Source organism: Cavia porcellus, unplaced genomic scaffold, assembly GCF_034190915.1.
Source record: "Cavia porcellus strain 051 isolate PalLab524CR breed Dunkin Hartley unplaced genomic scaffold, mCavPor4.1 scaffold_1, whole genome shotgun sequence".
Taxonomy (NCBI): Eukaryota; Metazoa; Chordata; class Mammalia; order Rodentia; family Caviidae; genus Cavia; species Cavia porcellus.
Window position 1 is genome coordinate 91,560,491 of NW_026947484.1, and position 25,395 is coordinate 91,585,885.

General features: G+C 36.0%; 1 protein-coding gene and 1 long non-coding RNA gene across 12 annotated transcripts in view; one reads left to right on the plus strand and one right to left on the minus strand.

Annotated features, from left to right (window-relative positions):
* The window catches only part of Bnc2 (basonuclin zinc finger protein 2), a 417,193-nt gene that overhangs the window by 280,752 nt on the left and 111,046 nt on the right, over positions 1–25,395 (minus strand). For 7 of the 11 annotated variants that reach the window (XM_063251539.1, XM_063251537.1, XM_063251535.1 and 4 more), the window contains exons 2-3: positions 14,049–14,171; positions 5,486–5,686 (exon numbers count right to left, since the gene is read on the minus strand). In XM_063251539.1, coding sequence (XP_063107609.1) covers positions 5,486–5,686; positions 14,049–14,171 — 324 coding nt within the window. Of the gene's footprint in view, positions 1–5,485; positions 5,687–14,048; positions 14,172–25,395 lie in introns of those variants that run through there. The other 4 variants (XM_063251559.1, XM_063251549.1, XM_063251541.1 and 1 more) reach the window with 2 other exon arrangements.
* Positions 4,447–13,308, plus strand: LOC111757494 (uncharacterized). Its single transcript, XR_002791822.2, has 3 exons — positions 4,447–4,789; positions 5,286–5,509; positions 13,080–13,308. It is a non-coding gene; the product is annotated as an uncharacterized LOC111757494 (long non-coding RNA).

The following is a 25,395-nucleotide window of genomic DNA, read 5'->3' on the forward strand; positions in this document are numbered from 1 at the left end:
AGCCCAAATCTGTCCTGTTACTGCATTAATCAATTTTCTTTTCTTTTCTTTTTTTTTTTTTTTTTTTTTGGTATTAATCAATTTCCATAAAGCTATGCATGAATAATTGAATTTATCAGTGAATGTGGAGATATATTGATAAACATAATTATTAAAAACATCTACAATTATAGGTAAGGTATCTGTACCTTTAGGAATTTAGTTCCCAACTGCAGCTATTGACTCACCTTAAACAAAACATTTTACAAATTATACAAGCACAATGGACCTGTTTGCAGATGACAGAATGGTGAGAACATTAAATAATTTTAAAATGATAAGCTATTATGTTCAAATTCATTTAAATGTATCATGTTAAAAATAAACTTAAAATTTGTACAGAGGTTTCTAAAATGCACTGCATACACAGTTTAGAATACATTTGTACCATGTTTTATTTGCATTAACTTGTACACACACATTTAATATTACATATGCATAACCTACTACCTTCCTATCTCATTACAATCATTACAACTGTACCTGTTAAATAGTATCTTCAAGTTAGCCACAGGTTTACAAAGTATAGGCCAAAACACAAACACTTGTCTACAGTTATATTTTAAAAATTACTCAAATATTAATATTACAATACCAGAATGAATATTAAGAACCACATTTGAATATATGCCTATCATTAAAACTTCAAAATAAAACATGTTACCATTCAAAATTAGAGAGACTGAAATCTGAGGTAGGAGACTAGTAATCAACAGGCTAAAATTAAATGCCTCCTAAAATAATTTCTTGTTACCATCAGGACTATAGTTTCATCAATTTAATTCACTTTTAGTAAGACATGTTTACCAAAATACACCAATAGAAGCAAAAAGGGAAGAAAGGAAAAGTGCAGAAAGAAACAGCGATGGACAATGCTGGCAATGCAAGTCATTTTCAAAGACCATTAACTATCAACTATCAACTGCTTTACCCGGGGCTGTGATTAAATAAGAATATTCAACCTGTGTTAAAAAGGGATGTCTATCTGAGTGGGATGGGATTTAGAATAAAAATGTATGCATTATAAGGAAGAATCAAAACACAATGTACAATTATGTATGTGACATAAAAAATATTGTGTGTGCACCTTTCAAATTATTGGTGAATAAATATTCAAATTATTATTGGAGGGGTATGGAGTCAGACAAAACCATCATTTTCATTTTAAAATACAGATCCCACAAAACCGGAGTGTATTTGTCTTTATTACAGAAAGAACCAAAAGACTGCTGGAAGAAAAATGCATATTGAGCACACTTTTAAATAAATGCCAGCATCTAAGCAATGTTATATATTTCTTATATTTTATTTATCATTTTCCTGAAAAGTGCTAGATTTTACTAGTAAGAAAGTTTGCTTTACTCTGTCATATCTCTTGTGAGCAGAAGCTCTGGAATTAATGTAAATCGCTGATTTAATTTTTAGCTTTCTTGGTTTGCCCCTTACCTATCTAAGAAATGATTTCTCTGGTGATAACTAACACATCATGCTAATGAGAGAATCTAATGCACAATAGAAAAATGTCACTACTAATAATATTTGCATGAAGTTAAATAAAGCAACTGTAAGAGAATGTCAGACGGTTGTTCTTTAATAAGACACAGTTTCACAATGAAATTATGTTGTTAATTTTGTTACATCATTGGGTGAATCCTAAATTACTACATAATGATGTACCGAGTCATTTATAATTCTAACAGTATTTCATTCAAGTCTAAAAAGAGACCTTATTAAAGAATCTACATTTTATTTGAAACAGGTTAAATATACCTTATCGTTAATATAAGGTAAATGCATCTAGTAAAGTGTGAAATATGGACAATGGCCATTTACCTGTGTGGTTTTTTTCTGAAGATTTTAAAATAAGATTAGCCCATCCCATCTCTTGAGATAGCTACAAGAATTTTATTTGCTATCCTTCTGATGCATAAACCTATGCACAAAAATAGAAAAAAACATCTTTTAAAGTCTAAAAAAAAAGCTTTCAAAAACAGGGTTTTTTTGTTATTGTTTTTGGTCTTTTTTTTTGCTTCTAACAGCACCTCACTAAGTGATACTGGGGAAAATAAGCTTCTAGGAGATGGGGAGAAAGAAAGAGTGAAAGGCTTCTGGTCATTCTCAGTCTGTCACTGATCAAACTGATTTGAGAACTCCCTTTGCAAAAATCAAGAGTTACGTCCTTTAAGGTTCTCAAGTATTCATCTATATACAAAGAAATGATTCTTTTTGAGAAAATGATATAGGAGAGAAAATATAGAGAGGCAAGAAAATAGGGTCTAATAGTCATATCTCAAACTTTAAGGTAATATACATAATCACATCAAACCTAAATTGACTTTAGATTGTGATTTTTTTTTATTACTACCAGACAGAATGAAAGATTTACATTTAAGGAAATTCAACTTTGCTCATATAAAAGATACAGATTTTTATATCCCTACTTCCTAGTTAACCTGTAGAAGATCCAAACGTAGATTATTAACTTTCAGTATGCATGAGATATTTCTCACAACTTTTTGTGCAGTTATGTACTGATGACACATTTTTTAAGTTAGCTTTAAAATATTTTATAGTAGTCATACAAAAGACAGTCTTTCTAATTTTTAAAGAAATAATCAGGGAAACCATTATAATTTTATACTATAACTTTCAAAAATAAAAAATATGCCCAATTGATACTACTAATAAAACTTTTTAAAATAAAAATATGCCAAATAAATTATGTTCATTTTATGAGCTGAATAAATTTTTTACTCACAAATTAAAATAATCATTAAATAACCTCTTTGTGGCTTACAAATGAGATACATACAATTCTATGTATTTGATTAAATTTGACAATTTTTTTACCTTGAATAAAGTTATTTAATGTGGATACTGAAACATTTCTTAAAGCTGGTGGCTTCAAGAAATATCAAGAAGTGTCTCTCTTACACACATACACAGGCACACTGCATCAGCATTGCTGACTATAAGGAAATCAAGTATATTAAACACATAAGCACAGATTTATATATAGTTTGAATTTAAACTGTACACAATATTTATAAAAACTAAAATGTCATCTTGAGGAAGAAAACAAGCCACACACATGTAAATTAAACAGCTCTTTTACATGCTTTTCAAAAACACATAGAAGGTAAATATTTAATAACTATGACAAAAAAAGGGAGGGAAGGAATCATTACATCAAAACCAAAAAAAATTAAGTATAGTTAACAATACTTTTTAAATTTGTAATTTTTTACCTTTATTATAGAAGTTTGGTAAATAATATAATTAGCATTTCAAAGTTTTATAAGGTATCCTCAAGGATAAATGACTTGCCTATATTTCATTATCTTCTTGTAGTCACTGATGCTATTGTACACACATTCACACATGCACATGCAAATTAAATCTTTGTGTATTCAAACAGCTGGATTAAAGACATCATGATAGCCTAAGTTGCATAAGTTTCTCTCTCTCTGAGTGATTTAAAATTATTTCTCTAATTCATAACTTTATATAAACACAAATGTTTTCTACAACTTAGTGTCCTTAGATTCAAACCTACTTGGAAATGGGCTAGTGCCAAAGAAGCAATCTAACACCATCTATGTGGTTCAATAGCCATTTATCAATTGATCATTATCTCTATCTGGTTTTATTAACTCTTTTCTACCTAGAGGGAGACCTAGCCAATGTTCCCTTCCAACTCACACACACACACACACACACACACACACACACACACACAACCTACACTAACTCAAGAAAAACCCTGGAGGTCACATAGAATTTTAAAAGTATGGCACGAGTGATTTGATTCTAAGGTTAGTGAAAACAAGACAGCCACCTAGGCAGGGCCATGCTCCCGACAAACAGCTCTCAAAAGCATTCTGTAGGGAAAAGAAGCATCTCTTCTAGGAAATGAACTTTTCACTAGAAAGAATGGGAAATTGCAAATAAAGAGTTGCTTATTGAGTTTATGTTGATTGCATTTAAATCCCAGCTTACTGTATCAGCAGTAATCAGGGTCCCTCTACAGGATGTCAAAATACACCTTATTCAAATGCATTTATACTATCTAGAACTGTGTGATAAAACTGTTTGCCAGGTAAAAATGTTTCAAGACCTGGCTGCATGTACTGTCTTTGGCAAATACATTTCTAAACTGTGGCAGTTTATAGCCCAGCGAATTGTTTTCTTTCCTTCATTATCAACAATTTTTAAAATCTAATTCAAAATAGTAAATGTCTGTGAACTCTTACATACAAAAAAATGTTTGTTTAAAATTTTTTGCAGTATTTTTCAGATGAGGGAAACTTTTTTTTGGACACTTGCGATGTAAAGTCCACCACGTATGTGTCAATACTGCTTCCCTGCTGTGTGGATGATAAACTCCTGCTTTGTGTGGGTCTGGTGTAGGCTTTTGAAAAAGCGAGACGCGTCTAGGAGGGAGGCACCAGGGAACTTCCCTCCCTCACTTGAGCACAGTCCAAGACGAAAGTTTCTGGGTTGTTTCCCCTTCGCTTCCTCTCGCCCTGGCTCCCCCGCGGAGCCGCAGCACCAGCAATTGTGCAAGAGGAGCCGGGAGCACGGCGCGCATCGCTGAGCGCCCGGGACGAGCCGCGCCGGTGATTAATTATCAGTGCCCGCCGGCCTCGACTCTCACGCCGACTCACAGGCGGAATCGGAGCGCCGAGCTGCCTCCGGCACGGCCGCACGGAGGAGCGGCTCTGGGGAGGACCACCGCGGCTGCTGGAGAGTGAGTGCGCCGGCGGGTGGCAGCGGGCGGGCGTGGGGAAGCCAGGGAGGCCGGGGAGCCAAGCAGGGCCAGCAGTGCCAGGACGGCCAGGCCAGCGGCGAGGACCAGGGACCGAGCAGAGCGGTGCGCGGCCACTCGCCATCGCCTGAGCGCCCTGGGCGCTGACCCTTGGCCATGCACTGGAGCCTGCACAACCTCCTCTCCGCAGGGCTGAATCAAGCTGCTTCAGCCGCGAGAAGTCCCAGTCGGAGTGTTGTGAGGGCCCCTAGATTTTAGGACTGGTTGCTGAACCTACTCAAGATAGTAAACATTTTTACCAAGTGGTTTGTACCGCCAGAAAGACAACAGTGGTTGGGTGGCAGGATTTCTTTCTTTTCTTTTTTAAAGACTACAAAGAAATTATAAGTCCTCCTAAGACGCAGACTGTACTGTGAAACTTTGCAACAAACGCCTTGGCTTTCTTGTACTTCAGTATCTTTTCCCCTTTTCTTTTAAGGAGCCCTTGGGGAAACCATGAAGTTACCCTGCACATTCCAGTAACACAGTTATGACAAAACAAAGCCTATGAAGTGATCACATTTTAAAAAAATATTTACAAAAAAACTCAAAAATGCACATAACAAAGGCTTCTCAAAAAAAAAAAAAAAAAAAAGGAAGAAGAAGAAGAAGGAGAAGAAGAAAAAGAAAGTAACTTACCTGTTGGGACATTCTGAATAAGAGGTTAGTATCAGCGTTTTGCCATGTCCCCATGAACCCTGGTTCAGCCGTAGTTGTTCTGGTTCCGAACTGCATGGAGTTGTCAATATAGGAGTCTCTTAAAGTCAAGTCTCTTGCCCTCTTTGGCTCTCTGTCTCTCTGTGTCTCTCTTTCTCTCACATCCACTTCTGCCTCTTCTGACTGAAAAGTGAAGGTGGATTTTTTGAGCCTCTTGGCAGCCAGTAGCAAGAATGTAGTGTAGTTAAGAAGCTGGCTGAACTGTGCATTTCATTTGGGGAGGGGGAGTTTGGGGGGAACAGGGGGTTCAGAGCTTCTTTCGCACCTTCTGCACAGATATCCCTATCATTTATGCATAGATTGTGACTCCCCAGGCTTGCCTTTCTCGGTTTAACAGCTGCCTGTCAGGTGTTCAGGCTGCACTGGAGACCCAACCATCAGCTTCAAACCCTCAGCCACTGCATGTCATTGGATAGCAGAGCTAAGAGTCAACTGCACTGTTCCACTGTCAGGCACCAAATGACACCCCGCACTAACTCCTCTCCAGACAGAGACAGATAGACACTTATGCACACTCCAAGCAATGCTCAGTAACTACCCTGGGCAAGGGGAAGTAAGGGCCCTTCCCAGGGAATTTTCCCCAACAGTGCTTTCTGGTGTATCTTGTAATATCTGACCCAGTTTTAACATTTGTAAAACTGTGATACTTGTATTTTTTTTTAATTACACTGAAAGTAAAATACTAGGCTGGAAAAGAACATAAACTTGGCTCAGTTTTCTAAATGTTAGCTGCTAAAAGTCATACAGTATTTGCTCACCTACAATAACTATATACTGTAAAAACACGTAGAGAAAATAATATACATACAAACTTGACCTTATACTCTAAAGAATAAGTACCCCTAGCAGTTTAAAATGGAACATACACCATAAACATTTGTAAAATGAATACATACTACAATTTAGTACCTCAGGCTATTAATTACTAAACTGAAGATTAAGTAGTGAGAAACTGAATGACAAACAAAAGTACCTGTCCTTGAAGCTCAAAAGTATAACAAAATCCTTTGTTAAAGTTCTTAGATAAAGCACACACAATATCTTTTCAAACCATAAAGGAAAAGATTTTTAAAAACCCTATCCCATTTCAGGCAAAAAGTAATGAATATAAAATCTCCATTTTTCATTCAAGATCTCTATGGAAAAGTCTATAATGTTTCCCTGTTTGATGAAATACAGCCTCAACAGCAGGTCATAGTTTTAATTAAACCAGTTTTAAACAAAACATCTATTTATTAGATAGTATTTATCTAACTTATTTATGGAAAATCAGAAGTGAACAAAATGTACTGTACATAAACATTGTAACTTCAAAAGGGAAAGCTAAATTCATGCTATCTCATAAAAGTAGTCAGCAGAAAAAAAATCATCCTTCCTAAACCTAAAATGTAAGGAACATTAATCTTCAACCACCTACAAATATCGAGGACAAATGTACCACTTTCCTTGCTTCTTCTTAACTAAAGAATAACAATAAACCTTATTCTCTGAAACAACAAAAGAAACAGAAAAGAGCTTCAATGGCAGCTCTGTGTCATTAGTGGACAATGAGAAAAGATGAGAAAACGTACACTATGTTGACACAAATGTGCTTTCCCTACTAGAACCGACATCTCCTGAAAGCTTTTCTGTTAAACTTCCCTCCAGTTCACCACCATTAAGCACAAAAAAGTCTCAAAAGAAGCAAATTCAATATCTGAGAGGAAACAAACAGGAACCCAAAGAATTGTTGCCTTAAAATATATTAAGTCCACCTGTGGTCAATAAAAATATTCTTCAAGGGGGAAGGGCAAGAAAAACCCCTCCAAGTCAATTGTCAACGGTGACTGTACCTTTACTGCTAGCTATTACCCACTTAAACTCCCTCTAAAATTTGCTAGCCTCTTGATTTCTGAAGTGGCACTCAGTGCCTCAGTCAAGCTGCCTGCTCAGCTCCTGACCTTCCCACTAATGGCTGTTATTTGTGGGAGGCTTAAGGACACTGTCAATAGCAAGCTTCCTCCTCGCTCCACTCAAGCTCTGTTGTATCGCTTTGCCTGTGTGTTCTCTCGCCTCTCACTCCCGCTCTCCCCTAGTCTCTCCCCCTCCTTCCTCCTCTGTTTCACTCTCTGTTTCACTCCCTCTTCCTCTGTTTCCAGCCTCCACCCCTTTTTCCTTCAGTCCTGCATTCTCTTCTCTCCCAGGTCAGTCTCTCTCTCTGTCTCTCTCTCTGAGAACACAATGCAACACAACACAACAACACAACACAAAAATCAACTGGCATGCAGCAGCAAGCACCTGCAGTAATAGATTCTTTTATTAAAAATGTTATTCTGCAAGACTTGAAATTCCCCATGGACCGGGCCATGTCAAAGCCGATATAATTAACTAGAGGCTCAGCAACGGATCAATTACCAGACAAGCAAGTGATAGTGAAATCAATGAAAGATCATCAGCCACATTATCAGTGTTGCAACTCATTAGGGCAAAACTGAGAAATGTGCTCAAAGCGAACCCAAGCAAGGTGGCATTACAAAACAAAGGGCTAATTTGGAGACCCTGCTGTGAACAATCTGTAACAGAATTAGCCTTTTTCCCCCCTAAACTGCACAGCTCCGTAACTAAATGTGACAGACTGAGAGAAGCAGTTTATTAAGACACCAACCCCAAGTTTATTTAGTTCATAAACTCTCTCCTAGAAAATCAATACAGTCTGTACAGGGTTATTAGGCTGACTAGCTAATACATCCAAATCTGGTCTGCCCAGCCAGCAGTCTTCTGACAAAATGCTACCCAGAGTAGGCAAACTGAGCTTCTACAGACAGTGTGAGGTTGGTCTAGCTGAACAGGTCTGCAATGCAACTGTTACTTAGATTTCACTACCATAGCCATGCCTTCACACCAGGATATCAAAGGTTTAAAAACAACTTGTGTTCACAACAAATATGTTGTACCTGTTAAATAAGTTTGATCAAACAAAATCTTAATTAGTTTATAAAACTAGTTTACAAAGGGAATAAGGTTTGTTACAGTAAGGGACAATTCAAAGACTCAACCATAAATAAATAAGATAAAATGAAAACTTCAAATGTACACACATAGTGCTTTGCGAATTTTAAACTTAGTCTAACACTCGTGTGAACTAAATTTTAATGCTAATTTGACCATGGAAATTCCCAACATACAGGATATGAACTTGCCACTCCCTTCTATATATGATGCAAAGAGCAGAATTTTTGACCTTGTGATAATTTCCTATCTAGCAAATGAGAGACTTTATCATTCTAATGACATATATCTGAAAAATGTACCTACAATGCACAGATGTCTTTTTAAGTTTTTCTCTTACCTATGTATTCCACAGATTCTAGAATAACTCTCTGGAATATTTTGTATCAAAGTTACTTAAAACTAGAGTGATGGGGATAGGAACATTACCTCCACGATGTTGTTTTTTGGTTTTTGCTACTCTGACTCCATGCATGTATTTCAGGTTAAAGAATCACAAGTACTACAGGTTTTATGTTGGCATTCTTACACTTACTGGTAGTGAGAAATGGACCATGTAAATTAAGAAGTCTAATAGTATCCAAGTTGTGAAAGGTATTATGTGAGTAGTTCCCCCTTAGCACAATGCACAGCAAAAACAGATTTGTACCAAGTAAGAAATTCAAAATATTTTACAACAATACATTAAAGAACTAAATGAAAAAATAAGCAATAGCATTTGGAAATGATTTTTGTTCCTGATGTTTTAATATATTAAATCTTCCAAGAAAAGAAGTGCATTATTAACAAGCCTTCAGTACAGTATACTGATTCTAACTGAATCCTAAACTTTTTAAAAAAAAACTATTTTCATAGGACTTTAATAAAATTCAACCTAAAGACTGCTGCAACATCACTTCTGTGTCTTTTGAGCATTTGATAAGTCATGCTTTTGAGTACTGTTTAGAAAGTCAGACATATACATTCTAAATGTGTACTACAGACATTCATGTTCCAGATACTGATTAAAAGTTATAATTATGGGAAAATTTTACTTTTTAAAAAGCTTTTTGCATATAACTACACACTGCGTATGTATCCTCAATGAGATCCAATTAGTTACAAAGAATTTGCATTTCAGTTAGTACGGGATAACAAGACTACAGGGAGGCACAATGCAATTCCACCAGCAGAGTAAGAAAGTGTGTTCTTTCTTGTTGGCTCTGTAAGCAATAATTCTCACAATTGACTTTAAAATATAACTGATCTTTTCAGTGTTGGGTATTGAGGTAGGTTAAGGGTTTCCATTTGCTAAAAGAAAAATCACATATTGACGTAAAAATCAGACAATTCATATAAAAGGACATTAAAGGATTTGAGATATATGTTTGTAGGGTAGGTTTTGTTTTACTGTTATTATTTAAAGGGGGAAATACTGCATAGATTTTCTTTTCTTTTTAATAATTAATTTCTTTAAAAATTCATTGGAACTAGGAGTAGAAAAAATTTCATTGAGAAAATTCTATGTAAATACATATGGTTTTGTGATAAAGTCATGTGTGCACTATCCTGAAAAAGTACTCAAGGATTTTTAAGTTTTCTAGCTTTGTTTCCAACATTTGAATGCTGAACAAATATAAAATAAATGTAGAGTTTCTGTACACAATTTAAGACACATCTCTAGTACTTCTGCTGGTTTACAGAACAATACCTGTAATTCCCTGGGTTCAGTTCAGCAGCTGTTAACAGATTCTGTAATCTGTAATGACAGTAAACTGGCCTTTGCTCTTCTTTTATTCACTATTCATTTTCAAGGCTTGGTTAAGTACAGAGCTGGGTTAAAGATCAGTGGTTTTTCATGTGACACATGCTGGTATTCATTTAATGGCTTGTCAAGACAAAACTGTCCCTGTTCTTGCCAAAATAATAAAAATGACGCTCCACATCGCATGACAATCAGCACTTCCTTATGGTGGAACAACTCAAGCTTTTGTAATTCTCTTATTTTATGGAAAAAAATGTTAACAGGCTATCCAATCTTATATGTAGAATGAAGCTGCCATTCTCAAGGGAAATTTTAATGTTTTCTCCCCTGAACTGTAGAGTAACATATAAGCTACTTTCTAATCAAATCAGACTTTACCATATACAATAGTGTTGAAGCTTAAATTCATAAGGCATTAAGGTATATAATTTAATGTATGCAAATTATACAGAAGTAGCAGGCTGGACTCAGTCATAGAGGTGGGGCAACCAATTGAGGAAATGTCATTTTTCTAGAGAACAAAGTGTGGGACTTGCTTCACAACATCTGTTGGACTGTGTGAAATGTTAACAGATGTCTTAAGTGGAAAAAAAGAAGAAAGAATTAATAAAGGAAACCTCTTCTGAACAGATAATCTGCCAAAATTTCCATATTCCTGAGGAGAAAGTTGACAGCAGCCTTTTTCCCTTGTGAAACCTGCCATTCCTACTTTATCATATAGTTTTATTTTCTATGTGAAGTTAAAAAGAATTTATTTGACTCACTGTAAAGAACAGAAAAAAAGTAAAACAATAATTCAAATTCAGATGTTCCTTTTGTGAATAATTATATCATAATCTAAGCTGCTTGTTTCTTCTTGACTCACAGATATAATATGAGTGGACAGTAAAACATTTATCTTCCTTTAAACATACAGAGAGAAAGAGACAGAGGCAGAGAGAGAGAGACAGAGACAGAGAGATGAAATACTACTCTACTATACCAGTATGCTTTGGGGAAAGGGAAGTAGGGGAGATTAAAAAGCAGCTCTTAAAATACAATTCCTATGAACTATCATCTTTACTCATAAAAGTACTCATCTTGATAACGAAAACTCACCTAACATTGATACCTAAGTCCCTGTTCTCCAGCTGGCTCCTAATTCCTTTCTGTTATCATCCTTGTAAGGATGAAACACCATCTTTTAATAGCCAAGTATTCCTAAATGGTGACATCTGATGATTGTGAACACTTGTGAAGTACTAGCTGAATCCAGGTCTTTAAATTTTAAGGAAACTAGAAAACTTTATTTGCTTATTGAACAATTCTCCTTCATGTTTCAATTTATTAAATGATTGAGCCAAACCTAAATTGGCAGCCTTTAATTCAGACTGCATACATCTAACCTAGTGCCTATCTATTCAAGAACTATGTGACTATATTCATCTTTAAATCTTCCTCTTTGAAAACTTAGGACATAAATTTTGGTTAAAAGTTCATGGGTTAACTAATTCATATGGCACTTAAGGATTTTTATGGACTCTACTGTGAGAAGCAAAAATTGTGTTGTCTCTATTGCCAGTCTTACTCACTGTCCTAGCTCTCCTGCATGGGTCTGTGCCTGAGTTGTACATGTTAGTTCGTATTTATGACTACACCTTCGCCAGATGGCGCGAGCAGCTTGGACTGAGGGTTTCAACATATAGAAGTCTTAGCCAGAAGAGCCTGAAGATTTCAGGACAAGACCATGGTCTAAGCTATAAATAAGACATGCAAGTCCGCCTTCAGATCTTGGTTAGTTTTCTGCCAAAGTACTGTGGATCCTAAATGCTCTAGTGTTTACTCGCTGGAATGGCACATCAGAGCACATGGGGGGAAAAAGTAAAAGCAACTGCTATACCTGCCCCCTGCCTCAAAAAGAAAAAAAGTCCCCTATACCAAGGGAAAGAGCTTCTATTCTTAAACCATCAGTATGAGTTGAACATGGTGCATGATTGTAATACAACCTACTCTACGGGCAGAAGCAGGAGGTTCTCAAGTTCAAGGTCAACCTGGTGATAAAGCACAACTATAGACAACTACAGCATTCATAAGCCCCTACATTCCACACCCAGTATTACACAAAGCAAGAGAAAATAAAACAAATACATCATTTCATGACCAATGGGAACACAGGCCTCCTAACATAAGGTTTGAATAGAACTCAGGTTTAAATCACTTTAAACAGTGGCATGAACATCTACCATAAGTAAATATTAGTAACAGTTCTGTAAGCCTCCTACAGCAAAAGGAAGAAACTGCTACAATTGACAGTTGCCTCTGTACCAACAAAAACAATCTGTGATGCAGCTCTTTTTCATAGTAATATATCAAGAAAATTTTAAATGCCATAATTTGTTAATATACTATAAAAATAAAACAATGAAAAGATTTGATTAGGGTGTAATAGATAAGATAGTCTACAGAATGTTAAGTTCATAATGAATCTTTGAAATAATTATTCCCAGATACAAAAGTATCTATGATCAGCATGAATCTTTTGCCCTCCAATGATCAAACATTTTACATGCCTTGTTCAGGTTTAAAAACAGAAAAGTGACTAGCATCTTTTTTAAGCACTACCATTGACAACGGCTTCTTTCTGTCACAACCCTCATTTAACGTTTATGAGAAAACCTTCTGAACAAAAATAATTAGTGTTGTTTTTCTTTAAAGGAGGGGGGCAGCTGTTGGGAGATAGGGTACAGTGGGAATTACTCAGAGTACTGAAAAAATAATATTAATTTTTTATTTACTTCCTTCTAGAAACTGTGGACTGAGAAGCCTGCAGCTCCAGCAAAAATGTCATAATAATAGTTTCAGTTTCTGTCAGGAAGGAAGATTGAGATTCCTAGACACCCAAGAAAATCATGTTTCAGGGTAGGGCTTAATACCTTACACAATTATTTAAAAATACAACACTGTCTTTAAATTTATCACAGATAAAAGGATGCCTATAGATACTTCAAAAATAAATATAAAAATGAAATGTCAATATACTTAGAAGTTTGAAAGTCATTATAAAACCAAAGACTATTTTGTATACACATATATTTTAAATCAAAAAATGTTAAAGCAAAACAAATCTGAATGGATTGGAGATTGTTTTGAAAATTAAGGAATCCAGAATTTGCCAGAAACTTAATGAACAGCAAGTTAAAAATAGGAAGAATTAAAAGGTGGCTTAAGAGGTCTGAATAGTGATCATGTCTGGTGGGGAACGGTGTGCCTGGTGAAGGAGTAAGGGAAGCCTCCAAGCTACAGGCAAAGTTGTTTATCTCCATCTAGTTGTTGGTCCTGGGTATGTTCACTTTGTAAAAATACACTGTCTATGCATTTAAAAATTTGTGCATTTTTCTGTAAATGTGTTACACTTCAGTTTTAAAAGTTTACTACTATTAAAAATACTAATAACAATAAATGAACCTTACAACTATGTTGGGGGGGATAATGGAAAAGAAAAATAAAGGATTAGCAAGAAAGGAAAAGATAAAAGAAGGCGAATAGTTTATCACAATCAAAACCATTCAAATAACTGCCACTAGACCTACTGCTTGCAATAATCAGAGACAAAACGTGTTAGGAAACAAGTAAATATATGAGTTTCATGGCATGAAGATGAATATGAAAGGCAGTAAAAGTGTGGGGAAAATAATTACATAAAAGAGACCTATAACTTGGCAGTGAAAGCATATAAGCATATTCAAGTGATTTAAATGGAAAAGAACAACATACCTCCAGCTGAGATGTATCAATTTCACAGGGAGCCTTGAAATGTGCCTGCCAGTCTTGTTCACTGAGTCTGCCCTCTGATTTGAAATTAAGGCGATTTGGCGGTGAAGTGGGCACAAATCGTGCCTGTTGAGAGATTGGGAGACAAAATTATATACAATCTGCAAATAGTATTACTTAAAAGTGTAGAATACATAAACACAATTGAAAAATCTTTTAAAAACCTGCAAATACACCATACACCTCAAACACTTTCTTTTTAAAAATTAATGGTTTCTAAGGCTGATGATAGCAGCCAAAGGTTTAATTAACTCTGGAAAGAATAAAGGTAACAAGCAAGAAAAACTGAGTAATTTGTTGACTGGTAACAAATATATTTTTGCCCTAACTTCCCATGGTGCTGAAGATCAAACCCAGGGCCTCATACATGCTAGGCAAAGGCCCTACAAATAAGCTACACAACAATCCCACTCAATTAGTTCTTTTGTGGGAGAGTGGGGTTTGAACCCAGGTCTTCCTATGTGTTACATTCTAGCCTCTCAGACAATCTGTTATTCCTTCCACTTATTGTACACCCATCTTAAACATTTTTAGGCACTGTTAGAGGATACTTATCAAGGCCTTAATTGCCAGGTACAAAAAGCTGTAGAAACACAAAAGTTAAGACAACCTCCCTGCTTACAAGAAGTTTAAAATCTAATACAGTACAAAAGCCATGCATAAAATGACCTTACATAAAAACATAATGTGGTAAAAGAAACAGTCATGAGATCCTACCTGAATGAGAAAAAGATTCCTTAGAGCCAATGTGGTAAAAGAAAGCTAAGCAGATTTTGTTTTGGCCACTGAAGAAGTGGAAACTTCCTAGAGAAGTGATACAGTTTGACCAAAACATAAGGTAGGATGGGTGGCAATAATGAATACGAAGGGTCATACTAGAATTATTATAATAAAAAGGTTTTTATACTCTGCTATGAAGAGTTGCCATTTATTCTGTAATCCACCAGCATTCAAAAGGCCTGAAAGATTTTCAATAACAACATGGCAGGATCAGTACTAGTAGGTTTATCTGGGAACAGCAGGACCTACAGACTGGAATGTGAGAAGAAACGTGTGATGAGACCATTAGGAAGGAAGTTATTATAATAAACTGGGTAATGACTGTTAGGAATGGGAAAAAAAGAAATTACAAAACATATTATGAAGATAAAATCAAGGAGTAACTCAAAAGTTCTGGGTAAAAATGTAGTGAATACACTAAATTTCTGCTATTTCTGCTATAAATTTAGTGAATACACTAAATTTCTGAGCAAAGAAAATGGTACGGCTATCTATATAAATGGGAATCAAGTTAGTGGGAATATATACCAAGCTCACTTTGGGGCAACTGCAGATCACAAGGATAACTAATGAACTAGAAGTGTTTACTAAACAGATTGATCCTGAAGAATCACCAAATGTAGGAGCCATTTACACAGTCATGATGGAAGTTGTAAAGGACACAGTCAAGGTTTGCGTCTTAGAGTTGCTCAGGGAGAAGATGGAAGGAGCAGTGTTAACAGGGATCTCCATCGCCACTGTCTAATGTTCTCAAATGGCAAGGAAAGTCTACAGGAGGGAGGACAGTCAAGAGTGTCAAAGGTTCTAATAATATTCTATCAGGGTATAATAACGCCAAACAAGGGTAGTAATGAATAGAAGTTAATACAATGAGAACAAAACAAAATTCACAAGTCTGAAAAATATCGAATTCAGAATACTGCCTGAGGAATGCAAAGAGGAAGATTTAGATGTGGAGGCTAGACAGTGACTGTGCAATATAAACTGAGTAACTACCTGTACCATTTCAGATGTGTCTGTAGTATTAGTTCTTACGTTTGGCAAAGTGGGTGTATCTGTGACTGAACTGTTGTAGAAACGTGTTTTGCCTGACAGGAGGTATCTTACACAAGACTGATAGATATATAGACTCCATATTCCAGAAAAGTTATGATGTAAGTGATTTGTAAAAACAAAGAAACAGAAAAGATAAAGTACACTGTGGAAAGTTTGCGCAATGGGAGAGAGAAAGGTGATTTAAAAGGCTATGAGAATCTAGAAGTTTTGTAAATGAGATAAAAATTTTTCAATATGGGAGAAAAAAACAAAAAGAGTATAACAGAGGTAAAATAGGAGGAACCAGAGGAGAGAAGACTCTTGAAAATCCAAGTCTGAGGGAAAATGATATAAAAGGGTTCTAGAAGAGAGTATGATCAAGAACATAAATGAAAAAGCGCCTCTAAAATGACAAAAACACGCTTTTCAGAAACCAACGGTAAAAAGTATTTTAAAATTCTATGGTTAAAAAACAAATAAAGAGCAGTCACATAAGAAACCAATGTAAGTACCCATCTCCCTCTAAATGGTACATTAACTAAATGAGACAGAGTTTACTTATGTCTCGTAATCCAGGGCCTAACAGAGCACTTAGTACAAGATAAATGCTCAATAAATGATTGTTGTACAAAAGAAATAATCATCTCAAAACAGTACAGAGAGGCTGCCTGCTAAGAGAGACTGAATGAAAACCCTCCTGGGAGGAGAAAAGTTAGTCCAACCAGAGAGGGTGAAATGGAACTCAGGAGCAATGAGAAATGATTCTGTTTCTAAATGTTAGGCTACAGAAATAACTCAGCCACAGTTTCCAAAGAAGCATGAGAAGTCACAACATGCGGAATAGGTTCAAGACAGTTTAGTCCTAAGATTAGGAAGTAGAAAAAAGGCTTAGAACAAACAAGGAGTTCTGAATGCAAAGAGGAAAATAAACACTATTAGGCAGCACTGTATTACAAAAATTACATGGCATTCTCATAGCAAGGAGTACTTTTTAAAAATTTAAAATCTGACAATTGATTTTGGATTTTTTTTATTGAAACATCACAATTCTAAGTGTTTACTATAAAGTTTCTTTAAATGCCTGTGAATTTATTATTGGCTAAGGAAATTAGCCAACGCAAACAAAAATCAAAATACTTTATACTCTGTCACATTGGAGAGTTCAGTGAAAGAACGAGAGATTTAGAAGAGTATCATTAGCAAACAAGAGACACAGCTAAAGAGAGTCACATTCCTCTCCTCACTGCCCAGTTCCTGTCTGCAACTGTGATCCAAGGTCACACTAACTCTCAGCCCAGTTAGCAAGATCTGTGTTAGTAGAACTCAGCATTTTTACTCCAGAATTCCTTTAAAGAAGATGGAAAAAACAGGTTCCAATCACCTGGCCAAAATCAGCAGTTGCCAAAGAGTCACCTCAGGGACACCGACATTTATCTGCTGTGTTGTCAGTCACTACAGCCTGTCTTCCTAAGAGTCCTTTCCGTAAGGACTATCATCTAAGTGACCTGTCACAGAGCTTTATAAAGTAGCATTAATACTGTGGGCCAAAATGAGATTGATCTTTGAGCCTCTTGGTCTCCTGTTGTCAACAATGCATTATGAAACCAATACTAAATACTTTATAAACAGGTCTCCCTGCAGTGTATTAGAAAAACAGTGCATATTTCATGCCCCATAGTTAGGTAGCCACATATCCATCAGACTAATAAATTATTTAGTAGGTACTCAGAAGTGCAATAAGAGTCAATAAACTAACTTCTGGATACTTACAAGCTACTATTTCACTGAAAACTATTTGAATGAGAAAACTATCTCATAACTGGATGGGGGAGGGAAATATCCCAGCAGTTCTCTCAAGTATACTGTTGCTAGGAAGAAGAAGCCTAGTGAGTGAGAAGGTGCAAAAATCCCTCAGGCCCTCAAAAGACTCCTAGTTACTGAACTCAAAAAGCCCCTCCCAACCCTAGGCTGATTTCCTTCCTCTAATGTAGATTCCTCTGGTTCTACCATCCTCAGAGCTCAAGGAAGTAAAATTGATGGGAACACTTCTAACACACCGCGACCTGGGCCAGGCAACAAGTACCACTGATGGTTTGCATCTGATTTCTCCAAAGAAACAATGACTTCAGGGTACACAAGCTCTCTGCTATACGCACAGCAAGAAATTTTGAATTTGAGGAACTTGTTTTGTTTTGCTTTGTTTTTTGTTTCGGTTAAAACTCCCAACCCTATAGACACCAATGACACTGTCCCTGGTTTTCAGTCTAACAACACCATGCAGGTCATTATCTCATCCTCTGAGGAACCTTCTGCTCTGGATTGTATTCTAGTTCTTCAAGGAAGAATTTCTTCAGCTGGGAGTTATTTCTCAAACTATCAGAGGCGTGGACCTTTGTGTAGTATTGTGGATGCCATGGTTTCACATGTTGGCCACATTAATACTAGAGAGCAAGCATCTGTAACCCACAGTTGTGTGTGCTCCAGCACCAAAGCACCCGCAAGGCTGATGCCAATGCAAACCACTCTTCCCAGCCCACATGGGAACCACACTGGTTTTCTTCAGGAGCCAGAGGCTGAGATATAGTTCTAAAAATGAAGGTTTTGGGTTCTTTCCATTCAAATAATGGGTATAGACTAGCAAGGAGCATACTGCCAGAGGGACTGGCTTTTTTCTTCTCACCCGTTCTACATCAAGTGAGTAAATCATAAAGAGGTTTATAGTGTCAAAGGGTATTCTAACACCCCCTAGGGGAGAAACCTAAATGGATAAATATATAGATTTTTTTACACTGTTTTCATTTTTCTTCCTAGTGTCTTATAGTTTTACCCCCATAGGCTGCACTTTTTAAGGTTGAAAATGTTTTATGTGAGTAGGAAACAGAAGTAGAAAGAAGAAACATGGGAAACTTGATTTCACATTACGTTCTCAAAAAGATCTCCCCAAACCCTGGAAATCATGAACACTAAAGTAGAAACATGGGACAAGACTAGTAGTTTCTTTGCTACTACAACCACTACTGCTAAGCTGATTATTCATATTAATGAGTTTGGTATGTAGACAAACTATAAAAGATACAGTCTCTGACCTCAAGTACTTATCTCTGCCTTTTGGGAGTTACTCCTCCTGGTAGATTTACTTGTATTCTTCATACCCTTGCCCAGAGGAAGCAATCATCACTCAGGACTTGGAGGTTTTCCATGGGTGGGGTTTAAATATGGCAGTGAGAAGAAAAAGAACTTTTGCCCTTGGACACAGACAATGTTGGCCCTCAGGCTCAGGATGTCTAGCTTGTGGCAAAGAGAAATACAAACTTTCTGTGAGTTTTTTACACTCATTTTACTGAACTCTATCATAAAAGTCTTACAAAGTATGAAAGTATACAGGATTCCAGTGCTTTGTCATATTCAACACATATATGCACCAAGCATGTCACTGTATACTAAGGAGCTGATATATAACAGTCTCTACCCACCCTTTATACTTAGTTACTTATGTATTGTGTATGTGTTTACAGCATGTATATGACAAATATATCCAGGGATATTTTGTGCCTGGTAGTTAACATTACATCTGAAGTGAGCTTAGTGGAGTGTGACTGTCTATAGAACTATTCAAGTTACTCAGCCAAAATTCTCTTATCTCTACAATGGAAATAATAGTGCTAATTCACACAACTATTGAGAATACTAAATATTTTGACTAGCACAAAAGGTTTCACTAGTGCCTAATGCACAAGCACTCATAGATATGAGTTGCTACATATGAAAGTGTGTAAAAGGAAATTTCATACTAGAAGCCCACAGGCCAAGTTTGGCTTCAGGTATGTTTTGCTTGGCTCCTTAAGTGAGAGAGCATAAGTGTTTGTGTGTTTAATTAATGGCCAGCATGTGAAATTCAAGAAATTTTAAATTAAAATATAGTTTAACTGCTGCTGGGAGAGGTGATAAGGAGAGGCAAAAGCTGAGGTATCAAGGAACTAAAGATACAGCAAACAAAATCTGTGTTCCCTCGTCACAACAAATATGTTGGAATAGAGAATAGTCTCTTACATGTACTCTTAGATGGGCATAGTCTCAACCAGTCCCCAGTGTATTACACAGCACCTGTTTCCCTCAGTTCCTCTGTTTCTATGGCCGTTTGAGTTTATGACACCTAGCTTGTAAGAAACTCACCATTAATCTCGCATATTCGGTAATTTATTCATGACAAATCATAGTTAAACAAAATGTCAAATACGAAGAACTTTTTCTATTATGCCTGGCCTCTGCCAAAATTACAGATATGGGCTTTGTGATAGCTATTTAAGTAACAGCAGTTCTCAAACATTTGTTTTTAACCACTGGAGACCTTTTTTAAGAAGGTACTAATACTGAATATATGGGACAAAAGTATTAAGTCTGGGCCTCTTGGCCTCTACAGCCTGAGACAACTATGCAGAACTGTAAAGTAGTACCAAGAAATGTTATAGAATTGACCTAACTTGGTCGCTGTACTATACAACCAAGGAAATTGAGACATTTCAGGAAATGAGCTGATGACAGATCCTGAACCATTTTTCAGTATTTCACTCGCCAAAACTGCTTTTACAATGGAGATCAAAACTGTGGTCCCAAGAGTTGAGAATCCAGTAGTATACTAGAGATGCTCTTATTTGTTGTGAGATCCAGCTATTACATTTTCAAAAGTTTATATGCAAGTAGTCTTCTACATTAGTAATTTGAAATCAGCCATGTTGGAAGTACTTATCAACAACAATCAGCAAATACTACAAAGCAGAGATCCATGAATATAATCCAAGGAACCAGTTATTAAACTTTAAAAGCAGTAGTTAGAATCTGAAATTCGGGTGAGTTGGGGGTCTTCACATGGTAATTATCGCCCAGTATATGTCCTTTCACTAGAATCTCAAAACCAAGCCATACACTGGAGAATTACAGAACAAAATTGATGTATACGTACGATGGGAGTACGTATCTAATAAGAATTAGATACAAGGCATTGTGATACTTCTTAGAAAATATACTGATGAGATCACAGCAACTAGAACTCTTAGGAAATTAATCATTCTGTATAGGCAAAGAGTCTGGGGTAATGTTACTTTAAACGTATTTATTTAGCACTTAGTATGTGCCAGGTACTGTACACAGCATACAATATTTCTTCATATGTTTTTTTACAGGCCCTACGAGATAGGTATTATTATTCTCATCTTACTAGTAAGGAAATTGAAACTAGGAGAGTTAAGTCACTTGGCCACTTACGTAAGTGTTCAAGTGGGAATTTAAGACCATGTTGGTCTGATTTCAAAATATGTCCTCATCTCAACATCCTATATTAGCTCTCTCTAGGACGTCACAATTTTTATAAAAAAATTCTCTAACTCTATATAGTGTCCTAAGTATTTAAATAGTATACATTTTACTTGATATTTTTTTTTCATTTTGAACACTGATAAAGTGGTAACTTTAAGACTGCTATTTGCCCAGATGAATAAATGGGAAGAAAATCTGGGAATGCACTATTTTTTAAATTCAACAATTTACTACTTTATCCTTGTGTGATTATTACCACATAGCTAATATCTGCTTTTTTTCCATTTCTAGAATTTTCCATTTTTACTGTCTTTCTAAAGAAGTATTAAATTATTTTCAAGATGAATTATATACATGTACCAATTCCACCAAACAAACATAACTATTACGTATTTTAAACAGACACTAACAAAAGAATACTTTTTAAAATGGGAAAAATTTTCAAGTACTGATAAGGAATACTTCCAAGTAATTCATGAGTGAACGGAAATTTCTACAACAGTAAGATTGTAAATGATAATTTAAGTTTTACAGAAAGACAGGGAAAGGAGAAGAGAAGAGGAAAGGGGAAGAGAGAAGAAAAACTAGGAAGAGGTAATAAATACTTATATATTTAGGCTAAGCTATTTATAGATATACTTTCAAGAATCTGGTAGAAGGAATTCCCTCTGGAAAGAAATGAAAATTTTGTTTTTGGGTGTTTGGAAGTGCTGGTAACTGAACCCAAGGCCTCATGTGTGCCGGGCAAGTGTTCTACAATACAGCCATACTCCCAGGTCCAAGGGAAATGTTTTCTCTAAGCTTCTATATTCTTTCACTTCCCCACTTTTTACAAAGGTGTATATATTAGAAATTGAAAAAACAAAATTAATGTGTGGTATAATGATGACCCTGTCAACCAAATAGTTTCAGAATTTTCAGGTCCTAAGCAAAATGTAGGGGTTCCAGTTTAAAATTTCCATATCTAAGCTTGGAAGATTTATCTGTTCAGGGTACTCAAAGCATTATTTCTACATAATTTTCAACCACGCTTATACCAGTACAGTGTAAAACAAGGTCCTGCAACTTTACCTTACTCCCAGTATTGCTGAAGAGACTAAATAGAAACATAGAAAGTTAGAATATGTCATTAACTGTTCTGTCTTCTTAAGAAGCATAATAGCCAGACTACTTCCATGACTGTAGTAATTTGGTCATAAAAAGGACATGAGCCAAGTTTCTTGGACTAGAAAGAATATTACAAGGCAAATAAAAAGAACATTCCAAACGGACAGGGAAATAGTAATAAAAGTAAGTATAAAGAAACATTATTCTTTGATAGGATGTTAATAACTCATGAGGTTAGAGACAGAATATGCAGGGAAACTATAGAGGCCTTGAAATACCCACTTTAAGTTTCTGAACAGAATAGTAAAACAATGGAGCTTGTATCCTCTACTCGTGCTTGTCACCCTGACTGGATTAAGCGGTACCTAGAAAGATGACTGGATTGTAAGGGCATTCAGCCAAATGGGCTCTTAAGAAGTCCAGCTGGAGGTGTGGAAGCATGATCTCGGGAGAAATGCTTGGTCTCCAGCCCTCCCTCAGGCTCTCCAACCCACTCTGCTGCCTGCCTCCAGGACTCAAGCAGTTCCCCTCTTCCTTACACTTTCCCATTATGTTTCTGCCTTGGAGTCAACAACCACGAGCTGAAATTACACCTCTTCTTCTTTAAGGTATGCCTATCAGGTATTTCCTCCCGGCAATGGGAAAAGTGTTTCACTACAAAAAATACGCAAAGTATCAGAAAAGATAGACATCTGAGACATTAGTATTTAATAAAGATATTTGTGTGGTATTGAAATATTCCTTTAGAATAGAAGCTCCCACAGCAAGGGAGTCTGTGACTTTTCTGTCTATACTGTAAATATCTCAGTGCTTAAGACTATCATAGACACTGATAGAAAAATGAATGATTTGCCACAGAACCTGAGGACCTGAACTATGGAATTCTCAACAGCAAGTCAATGATTTAAGAATTTTGCTTTGTTTTCTAAAAGAGCTGTAAGAACTATTGCTTAAATGAATTCTAGAATAAAATAAGAAGTAACTGTATATGTACCTAGTTAAAACATATTTACCGAAAAATATTTCCTAAAGTTAAAAAATGGCTCAACAAGCTGGGGGTTTAGCTCAGCAGTATAAGCGCCTGCTTGGCAAACACAAGGTCGTGAGTTTAATATCCAGCACCAAAAAAAAAAAAAAAAAAAGGCTCAACACTGAAATTGTGATCTACCTTCCATTTTCTACCATACAGTCCTAATTGGTATCTTATCTAATTGTCACTCTAAGCTGATTAAGTCATTTCCTTTCCAGCACCTCCTACTTTTTCCATGCCTTACAGAAACTTACGCTGCCTATACATTTGACAAGGGAATCACCTATCTATATTATATGGCAATGGGTATCTACCCAGACGCTTGGCACACTCCATCAGTAAATCTAAGTACTCTCCCCAACAAGCTCCAGAGTCTGCCAGATTTCTACAGATCTTTTTTAACACTAGTATCACACTCAGTATCTGAATTAGATCACAACATATTCTTGCATAATTGTCATGTCCTATTCACATTTTTGTTAATGAACAATTAAACCTGTTCATCAACACTTAAAAGCAAATGCAAGTTGTTTTGTTTTGTTTTTGGAACAGGCGATTGAACTCAGGACCTTGCACTTACCTTCATATTCGTACTGTTTTTGGCAGGCTGTCTAGAATTCAGGAATGAACATGGGATGGATGAATGAATGAACAAGTGCATGGACGATTATAGCAGCAAGAGCTCCTAGGCTAAGGATATCAATTCAAGGTGGGTTCCCACTGACTGTTTCCTCTGCAGTGCTGGCAGGCACTGCTAATTGAGCACAGAACTTTCTTTTCGTCTGGTCTATCTTATCTCCAAACCATTCATACAGTGAGTAAAAATTCATTCACAAGATGATATATACATATTTATCCTCGAACCATGCCAATGTTTTTTGTTATTGTTATTTACAAAGTTTTTCTAGCTAGGTGTGATGATGCACACCTGTAATTCCAACATGCTATAAGGCTGAGGCAGGAGGATTCTAAATTCAAGCCCAGCCTAAGCAACTTAATGATTTAGTAAGATCCTGTTAATGAATGGTTGGATGAATGGGCAGAAGGATGAATAAATAAATGAATAGGCTCAGGATATAGCTCAGTAGGAAGACCCTTGATTCAATCCCCAGTACCATATCCACACCATCAAAAGAGAAAAGCTTTCCAGGGGAGCCCAAAAGAAGAAACTTAAGAGCATTGTTAACATTAAAAGTAAGTCTAGACCTATGAAACTGTGCCCTTACATATGCTCTCCCATTGCATTCATAGTTAGTAAAAACCCTTAATATACTGCAAGTGCTTGAATACTAAATAAAAAAAAAAAGTAATCTAAGAAGTTCAATCTTTCTTCATAGCTGTTTTGCATGTAAGTACTACATGATTTCAAGGAAAATAAAGTTCCACATCTAAGAGACCAGTAGCAAGACTCCCTCTAGCAAAGTCCATTTCTGTTACTTTTCAAGACATCTCCCTATCTCCCAATTTCTCTTACATAACAGATTTATTTTTTCAAAACAAAAATTAACAAATATTGCACACTGTGAAGAGTTGTAACTCATATAGTTATCCGTTTTTCTAAAATGTTAACTCAAAATGAGTTTCTAACCATATCATTTTAACTATTTTTAATTATTTACTTTTAAATATTTTCATTTTAATGAGATAAAAATTGAGTTTTTAAACTATATGCTTTGAATTCCCATTTGAAGATGAAACTGTTCTATGTTGTTTTGAAGAATATTTATAGAAACTGTATCTTGTAAGAAACCAGAAACTGACATTTTGGGAAGATGGAAACAGCTAAATGGGAAAGATGTTACATTTCGGATGGTTTTTTGGGCTCCTGTTTTACTAGCACCTACTGTGATTAAACACACTTAAACTATCACACAAATTTGGAGGCTGCAGTACTTTCAAATCTTTCACTTCCATCATGGCTATGGCAAAGTGTCCTGCTTTAGTTACAATTAAGCAGCACTTTAAATTTCAGCTTCAAGGCCGTTTAAGACTGTCTTTACCATATTAAAACATCTAACCAACAAA